The sequence below is a fragment of the Mus caroli genome, unplaced genomic scaffold (assembly GCF_978045245.1).
Source record: "Mus caroli unplaced genomic scaffold, Mus_caroli_1 scaffold_4, whole genome shotgun sequence".
Taxonomy (NCBI): Eukaryota; Metazoa; Chordata; class Mammalia; order Rodentia; family Muridae; genus Mus; species Mus caroli.
Window position 1 is genome coordinate 78947148 of NW_028227259.1, and position 16680 is coordinate 78963827.

At 42.3% G+C, this 16680-nt stretch overlaps 1 protein-coding gene across 1 annotated transcript in view; it reads right to left on the reverse strand.

Annotated features, from left to right (window-relative positions):
- Nmu (neuromedin U) overlaps positions 1-12706 on the reverse strand; it is a 28284-nt gene extending 15578 nt beyond the window's left edge. Inside the window, exons 1-2 of the mRNA XM_021162806.2 lie at positions 12589-12706; positions 7336-7394 (exon numbers count right to left, since the gene is read on the reverse strand). Of these exons, the coding sequence (XP_021018465.1) occupies positions 7336-7394; positions 12589-12706 (177 nt within the window). The remainder of the gene's footprint in view (positions 1-7335; positions 7395-12588) is intronic.
- Positions 12707-16680: the final 3974 nt, after the last annotated feature.

Below are 16680 nucleotides of genomic sequence, written 5' to 3' on the forward strand. Positions count from 1 at the left end.
GCCTGGACTACATAGTGAGACTGTCATAAACAAACAATAAAGCCAGGCGTGGTGGCACATACCTTTAATCCCAGCACTTGGGAGGCAGAGGCAGGTGGATTTCTGAGTTCCAGGCCAGCCTGGTCTATAAAGTGAGTTCCAGGTCAGCCAGGGCTATACAGAGAAACCCTGTCTCAAAAACAAAACAAAACAAAACAAAACAAAACAAAACAAAACAAAAAAACCAAAAACAACAAAAACAAACAATAAAATACAAGCAAAGATTTACAGTAGTCATAAAAAGCTAGGCTGGAAAGTTAAGCCCTAAGCTGTCTACAGTGTTGTGGCATACACTTCTTTGATGTCCTTAAAAAAATACATAGTGATGCTTGCGTGCCCAGAACAGTTTTGACCAAATCCATTTGATAGCATAGCATTACAGAGCCTCTTCCAGTGTTAGCATTCTTTATTGGTCTATTTAATTGAAGCTCTATTCTCAGGCATCTCAGATTGCGAGGAGTTATGTTGAATCAATTGTAACTTCTTAAGCTCCTTGTTGCTTCCGAGTTGAGAACATCCTGAAATATACGGTTCTTTAGCTTAGAGAACATCAAGGACATGAGCTAGTGCAGAAAAGCATTACCTCATGTCTGTCCCCTACAGCCCATGGGACTCGCCATCTCTGCATATCCCAAGAATGTGAGGAACATTTAGAAATTCCACTCATCCCGTGTGCCGTGTACCTGCTCCTACTTCCATACACATACACACACACACACACACACACACACACACACACACACACACACACACAGAGGTGGTGGGATGTGGAGAGGGAGAGAGACTTTTTGAGTCAGAAGTTACATGTTACATCTATTGAACTTGACCAGAACCAACCTTAAGTAAAAGTTCTTGAATTGAATTGGACTTTTTGGAAAGTAACAATGTAACAAGAGAAGTTAACTGAGGGTAAGATGACAAGGCTATGCTCTCTGAAGCCATGAACACTGACTGGTAGAGAACACCATCATCTCTAAGTCTTTGCTTTGGTAGGCTGGGAAGAAATGGCTTCTGCCAAGGAACAGAGAGACCTGAAGCCATTGCACATGCAAGGGCACTGCTGGGTAAGACTGGTACTGCAATTGCATGCTACCCACGCTTGGCTAGCCTGTTAACTTCTTTAAACATCTTTTCCTATCAAAGGAGGCCACTGTTTTCCTAGTAACTCTCCTTCCTACAAACCAAGCTGCCCATATATGTGAGGTGGCCGGTGTCCAAGAACAGGGAGCTCTGTTAACTGATCAATGCCTTCAGCTGCTTCAATAAAAACATCGGGAGATTTCACTAACCCAATTAGGAGATCCTTGTAAAGCCTCTGGTCTTTGTTCTCTTTCAGTGGGAAGGGTACAGCAGTCCCATTCACTCCCTCACTGTTTCTATAAACACTTGCCAGCTTTCCTCAGCTGAAGGCTCCAGTGATTTCTAGGGCCACTAATGGCTTTTCAGACCTCTGCATGATCCGTTGGTGAGTCTGTTTGAAGTGAACAGGCCTCTGCACATGGCTGGGAAATCACATGTGTCCAGTGTCTGGACCACTCTGTCATGTAAAACCCTCCAGCAGTGTTTTGCAAATTGTATCTTGGGTATTCTAAGTTTTGGGGCTAATATCCACTTATCAGTGAGTGCATATCATGTGAGTTCTTTTGTGATTGGGTTACCTTACTAAGGATGATACCTTTCAGATCCATCCATTTGCCTAGGAATTTCATAAATTCATTGAATTTAAGAGCTGAGTAGTACTCCATTGTGTAAATGTACCACATTTTCTGTATCTATTCCTCTGTTGAGGGGACATCTGGGTTCTTTCCAGCTTCTGGCTATTATAAATAAGGCTGCTATGAACATAGTGGAGCATGTGTTCTTATTACCAGTTGGAACATCTAAGATATAATTTGCAAAGCACATGAAACTTAAGAAGAATGAAGACCAAAGTGTGGACACTTCACCCCTTCTTATAACTGGGAATAAAACACCCATGGAAGGAGTTACAGAGACAAAGTTTGGAGCTGAGACGAAAGGATGGACCATCCAGAGACTGCCCCACCTTGGGTTCCATCCCATAATCAGCCACCAAACCCAGACACTATTGCATACGCCAGCAAGATTTTGCTGAAAGGACCCTGATATAGCTGTCTCTTGTGAGGCTATGCCAATGCCTGGCAAACACAGAAGTGGATGCTCACAGTCAGCTATTGCATGCACAGGGCCCCCAATGGAGGAGCTAGAGAAAGTACCCAAGGAGCTAAAGGGGTCTGCAACCCTATAGGTGGAGCAACAATATGAACTAACCAGTACCCCTAGAGCTGGTGTCTCTAGCTGCATATGTAGCAGAAGATGGCCTAGTCGGCCATCATTGGGAAGAGAGGCCCCTTTGTCTTGCAAACTTTATATGCCCCAGTACAGGGGAAACACCAGGGCCAAGAAGTGGGAGTGGGTGGGTAGCAGAGTGTGTCGGGGGGAGGGTATAGGGGACTTTTGGGATAGCATTTGAAATGTAAATGAAGTAAATACCTAATAAAAAATTGGAAAAAACCCTCCAGAACACTGCCTTTTTTGTGCTTAGCAGGTTGCCTACTGTTCACTTGTTGTCAGGGTTTTGTTTTGTTTGCAGGGAGCAGTACAGGGTTGTACTAAGTAGCTCAGGCTAGCTTTGAAATTGCCTCTTGAGTATTGACACAATAATGTATGTGACCACACTTAGCCAGCAGATTAATTTCTTGAAATATTGTTTCCTATAAAAGAAGGACAATATTGTCAAGATTCATTCCTAGCATTATGATCTAAAATATTTTTCAAAGCTCTTTACAGGAAGAGATCATTTCAAGCTAAAATATTTTCCACGTTGTACATTAGTATGAGCTATTCCAATTACTCTCCTTGCCTTTTGTTTTCCCCCATGTCCTTCGGTGATCTGCTGAGGCAGAGACCCTTCTAATAGACCTCGTGAATACCTGCACTGTTAAAGAATGTTTGGTATCTGGTACTTACCATCTATTCAGGTTTTTTCCCTTATGTACTTTGTTTGTGGGTGGGGTGGCCGAGGCACAAAGAATATTCTCAGCTTGAAGCACACAATGACCTTTAGCCTTGTTTGTAATATTACCACTTATTATCCTCACACCATCCTCTCATAGACAACTCTGTGTTGTCTTCTAATATATTTGATGTGCGCCTTTTATTTTTGTATGTTCTTGTAAAATCTGTTCTGTCTGCATGCATGGTACTCCCTTAAGACTTTTCCTTCATTTTTCACTTATTATACTATGTAGAGATTTATCCATGGTGCTAAGTGTGCATCTAATGTGCAGCTTCTACCCATTCTAGAAGCAGCACAGCCTTCTAGACTGTATATGGCAATGGATTGCCTATCTACTTCCCAGGGATGGACGCACAGCTGGATCCCGTGTAATCCTTTTTACTAAGAAGAGGGCCACCACCAGTCTCCTCACACAGTGTTCAGTCCTCTGCCTGTGGAAAACTCCCTGGGGCTCTCTTCCCAGGACAGGTGGTGCTGGAGCACTTGAAGTTCTGTTTGAGCTGTTTTCCCCTGATCTTCACTCAGGAAGGTACATCCCTCCTAGTCCTCTATGATTTACCTTTTAGATTTGGGTCTTTAATTCCCCTTATATTGCCTTTGTATACAATGTGGGTTTCGTGTCTCTCGATTCAGTGAGTCGGTTTCAGCCTGTTCTTTTCCTTCTTTGCTTCACAGTGTTGTTTATGTGTGTGTCCATTCTGCCTCTGGGCTGGCTCCCCCTCCCTCCCCCTCCCCCCGAAACAGACTTTTAGAAAATGATGTAGCCAGGGCTTGAACTCAGGAGTAGAACACATGACTAGCATGCCTAATGCTGGGGGGTGTGGGGGGCGGGTTGAATCCCTAGTGCTGCAATAAATAAATAAATAAATAAATAAATAAATAAATAAATAAGCAAACAGAAAAGGAAGAGGGGGAAACTGAAGAGCCTTCAGTGCAGGGTGTTTATTGAAACGGAGATGAGAAGGACTCTGGTAAGAGAATGCCACCATGACTGGCTGGGGATTCATCTGTCTGGGGAGGCTGAGAGGCAGTGTAGAATAGGTTGCTGTCAGGAATAAATTCCTACCACTTCACTTCCTCCAACATTTGCGTGATGCTCTCCATGGTGGTGGTGGTGGTGGTGGTGGTTCTGGGAAGCCAGTGCCTGCAGGGTGGGCAGAGCAAGCAAAGACTGCACACAGGGTTGCAGTAAGAAGCTACCTGGGCTGGTAACTGTCAAAGGTGGATTATCCATGCTCCAAGTTTTATTCCATCACTTCATGCCTTTATTTTTGTATCATTATCTGAATTTTCAAACTGTAAACTACTGCAGTTTTATAAGCAGTCTTTGTAAGCTGGAGCAGATAGTTCTTTCCTTGTATTTAAGATGTCCTCTAAATCCAGAGGGCATCTTAATAAATTTAGAGATTTAGTTTTTCAAGACAGTGTTAGGTTAAATCCATATGTTTCATATATGTATACACACACACATATAGTAAGTGGAATTATTCTAAATAAAAGCATGCAGATGTCATGGGCTTTGGTTTGATTAATTTGAGGAAGGTTTGGTACTCTTATCATATCAGATGAATTATTCTGAGTCCTTGCCACACAAGGCTGAGGTCATGAGCTGGATCCCAACACTCACATAAAAAGCCACCATGTTTGAAATCGGTACTGGGGTAGCAGAGATGGGCAGCGTCATGGGCTCACCAATCATCCAGTCAAGTCTTGTTTGTGAACCCCAGATCCCAGTGAGAGGCCCTGTCACACACACACACACACACACACACACACACACACGACAGACGTTCTTAAAAACAACACCCCCCACCCAATACACTATTGTTCCATTGACCAAACATGCAACATACACCAGCTGATATGTGGCCCCCAACACACATATAGCAGAAGAGTGTCAAGTCTGGGCTGAATCAGAGAAGATGCACCTAACCCTCAAGAAACTGGAGGCCCCAGGGAGTTTAGAGGTCAGGTGGGGTTAGGGGTGGGGACATCCTCGTGGAGACAGAGGGACGGGGAAGAAGTATAGGATGTGGAACAGTCAGTGGGGTATGGGGTGGGAGAATAAAATCTGGAGTGTAAAAAACAGTAATAATAAAAGAAAAGATGTCTCTCCATCTAGTCACGTGGTTATCTTTTATTAACATTTACTTTTTTCTTCCTTTATGTACTGTGTATTTTTACTATTTATTGCCTTTTATAGTCATTGTGGATGATACACAATTGTCTCTCAGTATCTGTAGGGATGAGTTCCAGCACCCCTGAAAACCCTAAAATCTATAGGCGCTCATGTTCCTCAAACAAAGCAGTATATACTTATACTTGAGTATAAGCCATTTCCTCTTATATCCTTTAAACTTATATCCTCTAAACTATTTGTACACTTAATGCAATGTGACCATTATGTAAATAGTCATTACAGTATATTGTTTGGGAAATAACAACTAAAAGAGTCTGTATAGACTTAGGAAAGATACATTTTTTTCACTGCTAAATTTTTTCAATCCATAGTTGGTTGAATCTGCAGACATACAGCTAACTCATGGATTCAGAAAGCCAATTATGTTTTAAACTATATCGCTATGTTACTTTCTTCTAGTGAAAAGAAATGTCACCGATTCTTATATATTGGCACTACAGACAAAAATCTTGTGAACTCTTGTATCAGTTCAAACATTGCAACAGCAAGAAACTTAACGCAATTCTTCACTGTCACAGTGAAGAGGAAGAAAAGATTGTTGCTGATCTCAAATGAACTTGGTTAAAGTATTTGATTACGCTTGGAATGGAAGATTAACAAAACTTTTAGGAAGACAGAAAAAAGTAGAGAAGGTACTTAGCTAGGTAGGCGGACTACATAAGAAAAAATTTTAATTCAGGCCATTTAAGAACTAACGTGTGTGTGTGTGTGTGTGTGTGTGTGTGTGTGTGTGTGTGTGTGTATTGATCAAAGCTACTGCATTCCCTCCCATCCCCCACCTCCCAACACTTTTCCCTCCCACGAGCATGCACTCTTTCAGTGCTGCTGGCATGTGCATAGGTGTAGGTCACCTTCTGAAGCACAGGTAGCCTTGCACACATCTTATACTTTTGTGCTTTTATAATGACGTATAATGTTCTCTGCAATCTTAGCTATAGCCTACAAATTTTGATTTTAATGTTTTTACCATTAAATTCAAATTTCCTGTTTGTTTAAGGGCTATTTGTCATAAATGTTACTTATCTCCCAAACAAATGGGAAGCTTAAGTCATGAATTTGCTATTTTCTTATTGTATTGCAATATAATTGGAAAACTCTACTAGAATTTATGAAATTTACGAAACCTTACTTTCTAACCTAACATGTTCTGTTCTTTAATGCTTATTTTTCCCCATGATTTTCTACCACTTGTTAGGCTGGTAGAACTTGAGGCTAACTCACTGGTATGCATTAATAATGATGGCTACATCTTCTTGTCCATCTTATATATATATGTAAATGGTTAACTATCACTTTTGATAGCTTGCATTTCTGAATTTTATTTTCTTAGCTATTAGGACTACCACACCAGTTTTCTTTCAGTTCATATTTGCTTTATATATCATTTCCATTTTTCCATATCTCAATCACTACCCATGATGTGTGTGGTTCTTTGTGTGTATGTGTGTGTGTGTGTGTGTGCATGATGGAAGGGGTACCTAGAGATTCAACTAGGGCCTCACAAATGCTAGGCAAGCAAGCATTTGTCCACAAGGTGCACCTTCAGCTCGTAGGTGTGAGTCTTAAGAGGTGGTTATTCCTGAACTGTTAACAGCTAGAACATAAATGCAAATGAGAATCTCTGTCTTTAAGTGATATATTTTAGCATGTTCACATTTATTATAATTACCCCGTTTTAAAGTTTGTTTCTGCCTTTTAGTTTTTACCATTTACTGTTTTATTTCATTTTATCTTTTCTTTTCTCTTTTAGTATTACCTGAGATAGGATCTTGGAACATATAGATTCATACATATATGAATATGTGAATTGTATATCTATATGTCATTATGTACCTCAGTTTAGTCTCAAACTTACAGGACTCTTCCCGCCTCAGCTTCCTAAGTGCTAGAATTATAGGTGTGTTTTACTTTTTATTTTAATAAAACACTCTTAACGATTATGATACCACAATGTTGGTAAAATCAGTTTCCCCCCAAAGTTCAATTACAACATTTCACTTTACCGTAATAATCTTAAAGAAGATGGAAGTTTTCCCTACTTTTTGGAAGAATAACTCACCTCATTCCACAATTGTAGTTCTTGTTCTGGCTGCAATCTTTGAGGTGATATTGGCACACCTAAAAATAAAGTTTTGAATATACATTAAAGTTATTATATTATGTTTCTTTTTCAAATTAATTATTTCTATGCAATTCCTTTTCAGATTCTGGTTGTCTTTTTTTTTTTTTTTTTTTTTGCTATAAATTACTACCAAGCTAATTCAACTAGATATGTCATCATTTGACCTTATATAAAAAGTCATGTTTAACAAAAACATCCCAGTGACATAGTGGGGAAAATACTCTCATGAATCGCCTTTATCTTTACATAAAAACTTATTTGAATGCTCATAGCTGCCTTTTTATTCAATTTGCCTGAAAGAGGAAACAATCCAATAATATATGCAAAGCTATGATAAGCAATTCAAATTCATAATGTCCTTAATCCTCATGCCAAATTTCCCAGAGAAATATTATTTTTATTGTTATTATTATTATTATTTCTAACTCATGAGAAGAAAACAGGAGCAAGCTGATTTGCCTAAGGCTACCTAAATAAATAGGTAGCAAGAACCATGTGCTTAGTTTTGTTTTATTTTAGAGACAGAGTCACTATGTCTCCCAAGCTGCCCACAAATCGCAATCCTCCTGCCTCAGTTTCTTGAGTGCTGTAATTACAGATGTGTACATCTGTGCTTGGTTTCAATGAATATTGGCAAACATCTTTGACTGACTATAAATTCGGATGACTCCTATTTTCCTTAAGTCTTCTACTTTATACTCAATATTGGCTCAAGCTCTAGCAGGCTTTTCCTATTATTATTTAAGTTATAATAATAATCACAATTAATGACACTTTCTGTGTTATTGACCTAATTATGCTGTGTGTGTGTGTTTGCGAGTGCATGTGTGCACCGATCACATGTGTGCACATGCCTGTGTGCCCTAGGACTCAAACCAAGGGCCATACACATATAAGACTTTTCACTAGCAATGACAGCCCTTTCTGTGGTGGTGAGATTTACAAACAACTTAGAAGCATTATATAAAGAGCTGGCTAAGTTCAGAACCTGGTGGGACCCCTTGTTAAGAGCCCCCTTTTATGGAACCCTCTTCTATGGAAAAGTCCTTCACACTCTTGAGTGATAAATTGCTCTCCATATCACAATCATTCACATCAGGCCACAGTTGCCCGATGAGTCACACATTCTGAGCTCTTTCTGCTTCTGCGAAAGGATTCATCTGTGATTTCAAATCTTCATGTCAAGTACTTGGAGATCTCACTGATTCTGAGATTCCATTTGACAGGCATTTCTGTCACTTATTTATCTTCGTTTTATGTTTGAGTATTTGTCTGCATGTGTACAGGTGCACTCTGCACAGGTCTTGTGCGTGAAGGGGCCATCAGATCCCGTGGAATTGGAGTCACAGACAGCTACAAGATCCCATGTGGTTGCTCGGAAACAGAACCCAGGTCCTCTGCATGAGCAGCAAATGCCTTTAACCTCTCAGCTAATTCTCCAAAGCTGGCATTTCTGTTTAAAGAATGCAGTGTTCTGGTCCCAACTCTTCTCCACCCCAACACAGAATGAAGTCTCCAACTCAGCTGTTCCGCATTAGAGCCAGTCCTCACCGGCCCATACTTCCACTGGGAGGATGACTCTTTCCAAACCCTAAGTATTCAGGAGCCACTTGGAACTTGCCATTGTGTTTAACAGTTCTAACCACTAATATCAAAATAAAAAGGGAGGGGGGGTGCTCTTGTGGCCCTTCTGCAAGACACAGAAGCACAGTCTTGGGATATGATGAAGCCCCACATCAAAATGGTTTGCTATAGTTGATAGAAATCCATGGTCATTGGACTGAACCCTAACACAAGGACATGGCCTTTTCTCTCCCGTTTTCTGACTGTTTACTAGAGTCGATACAATGTTCTTGTTAAGCCACCTGGTGGCATAATCTGGTTTCTGCTGGGTTAAGTTGTAAAGAAAGGAGATTTATTTAGTTCACAGTTTTGGAAACTGAAGGTCTAAGCTCCAACCTTTGGTGAGGGCCTTGGGGGTGGATAGAGAACCAGCTAGAACAATTGTGTAATGAGAGACCAAGCCAAAGGGCAGGGAGGAGCCAATCTCAGCTTTAAACAATCCACTCTCCAAGGAACCAGAGTTCCAAGGGAACACCTTTAATCCCTTCTGAGGGCAGTGTCCCCAATCCCCCACCTATGTCCCACTAACCCCACTTCTCAAGGTTTCATGATCTCTCAGTTATCACACTGAGAACCAAGATCCAAAAGCACTCACTGGCTTTGGAAGGTACACTCAACCCATGTCACCTTGCATGCAGGCCTTACACCTCGCTTGAAGAAATCAGTATTTGTACTGCTATTCATATTCCCCCAAACAACACCACTATTCTCTCCTAGGTCACTAGAATGGCAGCTTCTCCTCATCTTTAGCGAGGTGTTTCTACTTACGAGCTATGTAGGAAAACAGACCTGATTATTGTAAAGGTGGCACCAGCGATCTCCCAAGCCCTTCCCTGAAGAGTTAGCATCTGAGAATCAGTTACTACTAATTGAAGGTTTCCAATCAGTCAATGAATGAAAGCATTAAGCAGGGAAGACATGCTTTAAATCAGTCTTGGCTGTGATCTCTTACCGCTGCAGGCAGAGTCGAATGACTGGCAGACACCCAAAATGTGTTCCTCTTTATGAGAAATTTCCCTCTTCAAACATGTTCTCTGAGTGAAGTGTTTCCACCCTGCAAGTCTGGCTTCTCTTTATCATCTTACCATCTCTGTCCTCATGTACTCTGCTCCTGTTTTGTTTTGCTCTGTTTTGTTTTTTTCTTTGCTAAAGATGATACTTTTTCCGACACTTGTTTTCTTCTGGTTTTATGACATTTGTTTGTGTCATTTTTAGATATAGCTAGATACACCTATGTACTGATCACTCTTGTTAGATCACCTCCAACTTTTGCTGATGTATATGCCATGCATGTCCCTACCCCCACGTTGGGGACTAATGCAGATTACACTGGCTATTGATCCCCCCTCTCCTCTGCCTGACCTCACTACATTTTTTTTAATGAAATTTGTTTTGTTTTGTTTTTTCATGTCTGAAAGGGAATGAAGACAGAAATGCGAAGTCGGGGCACTTCCTGAGAGTGAAGGGAGCCTTTTGCTTGAATAATATCAAGGTTACTTATGATGGGATAGATCAGCCAGCGGATTTGCTTTTTTGGAAATAAAACTAAAGGCTCATCTATTTTTTTTTTTTTAGGAACCTATGGACCACTCAGTTATCCAAGTCAGTCATTTCCTATAGCTGCAGAAGCTATCACAAGCCACTTGCATGCAACCTGCATAGAAAACATAGTTTCCCCCACTAACAAAACAATCTTTATAGCTGTAGTTACCAGGACTGGTTCCATGGCTAAGAGCACTGTGAATTCTTCCAAAGGGCCTGGGTTTACTTCTCAGAGCTTACAACCAGCTGGAACTCTAGTCCCAGGGTATGCCACACCCTCTTCTGACCTCCTTGGTCACCAGGCACACAGGTAATGCACAGGCATACATGCAGACAAAACACCCATATATCTTAAATAAATAAATACAAATAAAGACTATGGTTATCTGGCTACAGGGAGTTATCTACTATTGCCTGGCTGCTGATCTCTTTGCAATATATTAAATAAACCTGACTTCTTTTTTTTTATGATCACAATAAAGAATTTTAATGATATTCAAAGAGTCCCATCTGAATTCTTTAAAAAGAAAACAAAGAACCCTTATAGTTATTTTCTTCCTTAAGAAGGTAAATGAAATTATCATTCTATTATTTCTAATAAAGTATTTAAGAGAGAAAAGGCTAATTTAGCTTGCATAAATCATGGTGAATCACTACTACACAAGAATAATATGCTACTGTGTGGTTGCCACCTTGCTATTTGTTTTTTCTTTATTTCAGAGGACAACTGTGGGTCCTGGGGATTGAGCTCAAGTTCTTTTTTTCTTTTCTTTCTTTGTTTTTTCTTTCTTGCTTCTCTCTCTCTCTCTCTCTCTCTCTCTCTCTCTCTCTCTCTCTCTCTCTCTCTCTCTTGAGACAGGGTTTCTCTCTGTGTAGCCCTGACTGTCCTGGACTCACTTTGTAGACCAAGCTGGCCTGGAACTCACAGAGATCCATCTGCCTCTGCCTTCCACGTGCTGGGATTAAAGGTGTATTCCACCACACCCAGCCTTAAACTTTGATCTTCATGCTTGGTAGTAGGCACCTTTATCAGATGGGCTATCATACTGTCCCCGCCACCGTCTCATTTGAACAGGCTTTCAGACAAGGGAGCCTGTTCTCCTTCAATGTCTCAGGAACAAAAATTAAAATGATGAAATGAAGGCAACAAAGACAGGCTAGGAAAAGAATACTCGTCTCTGCCCAGCTCTAATTTAAGGGCTGGCTCATCTATGAGCTTCCACAGTTCTCTGCGGTTGTGATGTTTTAAATCCTCAGCATTTCTAAAAAATGAACAGCCTACTGTCCTGGGCAGCACCCGGAGAATTCACATTTGTAACAAGGCAGTGTTTGGAATTTAAAGGACCCTCAGAAAGCAGGAATGAATGACAGCCCCCCTCCTCCGCCCCTACCAGGTTACCTGGTAACTAAATGTCCTTGACAGAATCAAGGGATACAATTTGCTCTGCCACTCATCTGGACCTCCCTCCCTGGTCTTGCTTTTCTTGTTTACTGGGAGCCACATTCGGGACGTCCCTGTTGTCATCAAATCCTACCTGCCTTGCCAGCTTTAAGTGCCCATCACTGGAAACCCGGATAAGCCTCAAGTGCTCCCTTCAACTTTCTGTGATGAGAACTCTAATCCTGAAAACCTGTAAGCCCGGGTCTCTGCTCCACTTTGTAACTCAACAGCCCGCCTCCGAGGAGGTGCAGTGCAGCACAACTTTATCTTGCCTCGGCAAGGGGAGCAGCGGACCTTTGTTTCAACCATCAGTCCCTCCAATAACTGCAATGAAAGGGAAAATGTTTTAATTTTTTTTTTTTTTAATTCCCGCTATGGAGTCTGCAGCCCGCCCTGCGCCTTCCTCAGCCGGAGACCTGCAGTCCTGGGCCAGATCCTGGCTTCAGTGGAAGGTGGATTTTAGAAGCCCAGAGAAGAAGCAAGGAAGGTCGAGGAGAGAAATCGGTGCAGTGGCAGCCTGAGGGGTCCCGTGAGGTGGTGGTGGTTGGGGGGGGGGGGACGGGGGGGGGGAAGCGGTATCTTACCTTTGCAAGCGTCCGCACAGCAGGCGAGCAGCAGCAGCAGTGACAGGAGAGGAGATGCGGTTGCAGCAGCCAATTGTCCTGCAGACAGCCCTGGACGGTGACCCGCTGCTCGCGACATCTCCTTCCCTCCAAGCAGCTCTGGACTGGGGACCTGGTACCCTGTGTTGTGCGGGTGTTTTAGCTGTCCCTCAGCGTCTCCCGTGCGCCTCCTCTTGCTGAGCTCAGACACCAAAGTGACCATCTCCGCGCGCCACCAACTTTTAAATCTGGCGCACACGTGGGCTGGGCTGGCGTGGTCTCCACGCGTGACCTCGTCGCCCCTGGCTCCCTGGCATCACCCGGACCTGCTGCCGCCCCCGCAGGACACGCGCTCCCTGGCCGAGTGTCTGACTCAGGACACCATGCAGTTGGCTCTGAGCTGGAGAATGGAATTAAACCATGGCGGTCCACTCCCACCTGTGGAAGGACTTGGGTGGGAGACGGAGGGGGTAGCAGCCTCCCAGAGCCTGAGATCAGGGTGGCCAAGTTGGAAGAGGTGGCCACACTCTCCCTTGTGTCCCCTGAAATGACACAGTATACCCAGCCGGCCCATTTGTCCCCCTGCTGTCTAGGCACCCTTCCCTTCTTTCCCTGGGATGCACAACGCCCAATGCCCAGGGCATCAGAGTGATGCTTTCACCACAATGTGGGTGAAGATGATACCATCTAAACCTCCAAATGCCTGCAAAGTCCGAATCCATTCCTAGAGGCAGTAAAATGGTGCTGAGGAAAGGGGAGGGCTTGTGCTTGGGTGCAGTTGCAGAGGTTAGAAGGTGGGGCACCCAAGGCTCAGGTGGCCATTCTGCCCTTAAGGATGCTCTTCTCTCTAATTTACTTTGGAACCTCACTTCCGCTATTCCCATACTCCAGGAACCAACCTCTTAACAGGACACTGAGAAATACAACTCTAATTTCCTTCTGCAGAAAAAAAGGGCATCTGATCTTGTTTAACCTCCTTTTGAAAGGCGAGGAGCTCGGAGGAAAGGGCAGGACGGAAGCACATTGCTGTTTTTGAACGGGGCATCTTGGGGTCATGTAGCCACGGACTTTCTCATGCAATTTCATTTAATATTCATGACATATCTGCAGTGTAAAATTCTTTTTAAGAAAGAAAGAAAGAAAGAAAGAAAGAAAGAAAGAAAGAAAGCTGGAGAGATGGCTCAGCGGCTAAGAGTACTGACTGCTCTTCCTGAGGTCCTGAGTTCAATTCCTAGCAACCTTTCTTTCTTTCTTTCTTTCTTTCTTTCTTTCTTTCTTTCTTTCTTTCTTTCTTTCTTTCTTTCTTTCTCTCTCTCTCTCTCTCTTTTTCCTTTCCTTTCCTTTCCTTTCCTTTCCTTTCCTTTCCTTTCCTTTCCTTTCCTTTCCTTTCCTTTCCTTTCTTTCTTTCTTTCTTTCTTTCTTTCTTTCTTTCTTTCTTCTCTTTCTTTCTTTCTTTCTTTCTTTCTTTCTTTCTTTCTTTCTTTCTTTCTCTCTCTTCCTTCCTTCCTTCCTTCCTTCCTTTCTCTTTTTCAGATTTATTTATTTATTTTATGTATATGAGTACACTGTTGCTGTCTTTCTTCAGACAACCTAGCCTGGGAAGGAGCACGGACATAGGTTTCTTCCTCACCTCGGTTTCCTGGCGTCTGGCATGAATGTGTGACCCACTATAGTATAAGCAAGACAGGTCCTTTGAGGGAATCACAATTTAGTAGGAGGACCATTTACCTTTAGGGAACTAATGGTAAAGTACTGCAAAATCATACCCAAGAGCTGCACAGTTCTAGGGAGAATGGGCTGTCATTGGGAATACAGAGAGTAGTAGGATGAAACCCTGAAGATCAATGAAAAGAACACTGGTTACTATTTTTAAGTTAATTTTATATAAGAAACCATTAGAAAGGCAAGATCATAAGGAGTTGATGGATGAGAACATATTTATTGAAGATTTCTTGCATTTTGATTTACTCCCAAAGCAATACATGGATTGATGCAATTGATACACTGTATCTAAGGGACCTAGGGATGGGTTAGGGGGTCAGGAGACAGGAACGTTGTGTCTCATTTCTCCCAGAGGTTTCTGAGAGATCCCAGGTCTCATCAGCCAGTGTGGTATGAGTTTCCCATGACCACCCAGTGCTGTCTTCACCACACCCCACCTCCCCCCAGTGCCAGGAATGTCAAAGGAAATGCATGCTTGACTTGAGCTGGGCTGCTCTGAGTGCTCTCAAATGTGTTCCTGCTGCACGTGTGTGAGAGTGTTCTGAGGTGTATACCTAGCGGCGGAGTTACTAAGTCAAAGGGGATGACCTAGTTAAACTCTATTCTAAATAGTCTTTCAAACGGTTACACTAAGACTTCCAGCAACAGAAAATGAAGTCCGTGGAAAAATCTCTGCCAGCCGGGTGGGTGTGACAGGGTGGGTGTGGCATTTCACTGTGGATGTACTTTAAAGCTCCTAGTTTATCAATGAGACTGGCTGTCTTTTTAAAAGCCTATTGGCCATCATTGTTTCTTCTTCAATGAACATCCATTGATCTCTTTCACCTACCCCTTTGCTTGGGAACTTTGTATTTCCATTGATTTTACATGGAGACTTTAAGCATTGTGGAACCTTTATTGGTTTAAACACAGCAGGCATTTCCTTCCTACTTGTGGCTTCTTTACTATCTTTATATGAGTTTATATTTTTAAAGATGTGTTTAAGGAAGCAGACTCTCAGGTCATGTCATTCTGAGATGTGGATATTAAGACAAGGTAAATGGGTGAACAGGGGCAGGTAGGCTCTTATTTCCCTATGAGCAAAGATCAGGAATAAATCATTAAATGGAAGGTGTGTGTGTGTGTGTGTGTGTGTGTGTGTGTGTGTGTGTATCCAGGTCAGGATTATATCTCAATTTCTTAAAAAGAAAGAAGTCAGGACTAAATATGATGACAGGTTGGATACTGACAAGTTTTGCAACTTAGAACTAAAATATATCAATTTTAATATGAATCCAACTTTTGATGTGTATTGTATATTTGATGTATATTTTGATGTATATTTTCTTTTAATCTCTTCTAACTTTCTCCCCTTCCAAAGTCAAGGCTTCCAACTTGGAAGGATTTTTGGATGGATGCTTCTGTACTGGAAATCACCCCCCACCACCACCACCAGAGAAAGACTTTCCAGAAGACGATCAAAGCCAGTATCTCTATAATGAAGACACCACCTCAAACAAGACTGTTTCATGCAACTACAGATCAGCCGGAGACTGAGTGCACAGGACAACTAAATGTACAAAAGGCGGGGCTAAACATCTGTCACTCAATCAGCACTTGGGAAGCTAAGGCAGAATTCCAGCGTGAGCCTAAACTAACCAGACCATGTCTCAGGAAACAGTAAACCAAAGTAAAACCAAGCCACTAAAGTACAAGAAATACAAGACAGGGAGGCAGGCAAGCCAAGTAGGTCATTGCTGTTTAAGAATTCCCACAGTAGGGTAATTAATGTTGGTGAGACAGTAAGGCACAGAACTGTGAGAAATATCACATCTTCTGCAAGAGGGAAACTTTGCCTCCTTTTGGTAATTACTGTTAACAGTCACTTTAAGCACTTTCCAGAAATAATAAGCCATGCTATTCAAAGCCATTCCCTGTGGAGTGATTTTCATTTTCATCCAATGTATGTAGCAGTAGTATGCCACAGAGAACAGTTGCAATTGAGAGGCCCATGTGAGAGTCCAGAGCCACCCTGGCTACTGTTCTGCACAAGGGGCTGGTTTGGGGTTTCTTGAAGTCAGCTGGCATTTGTGGGTAGGTGTCTACTTATTGAATTCCCTGTGTCGAGGTCAGAGCAGGTTGAGATATAGCAGAATGAAGTTATCACAAGGGTATGATGGCACTTATAATCTCAGCTGTCAGAAGACTGAGGCAGGATAAGGAGTTCAAAGCCAGCTTAGGCTACATAGCAAGCTAGCCTGGGAGAAGGAAGAGAGAGAGGGAGGGAGAGAGGGATGAAGAAAGAGAGGGAGGGAGGCAGGCAGACAATAAGAAATGTTAAAAGAGCAAAGACGCAGTTGTTGCTGGTTGATG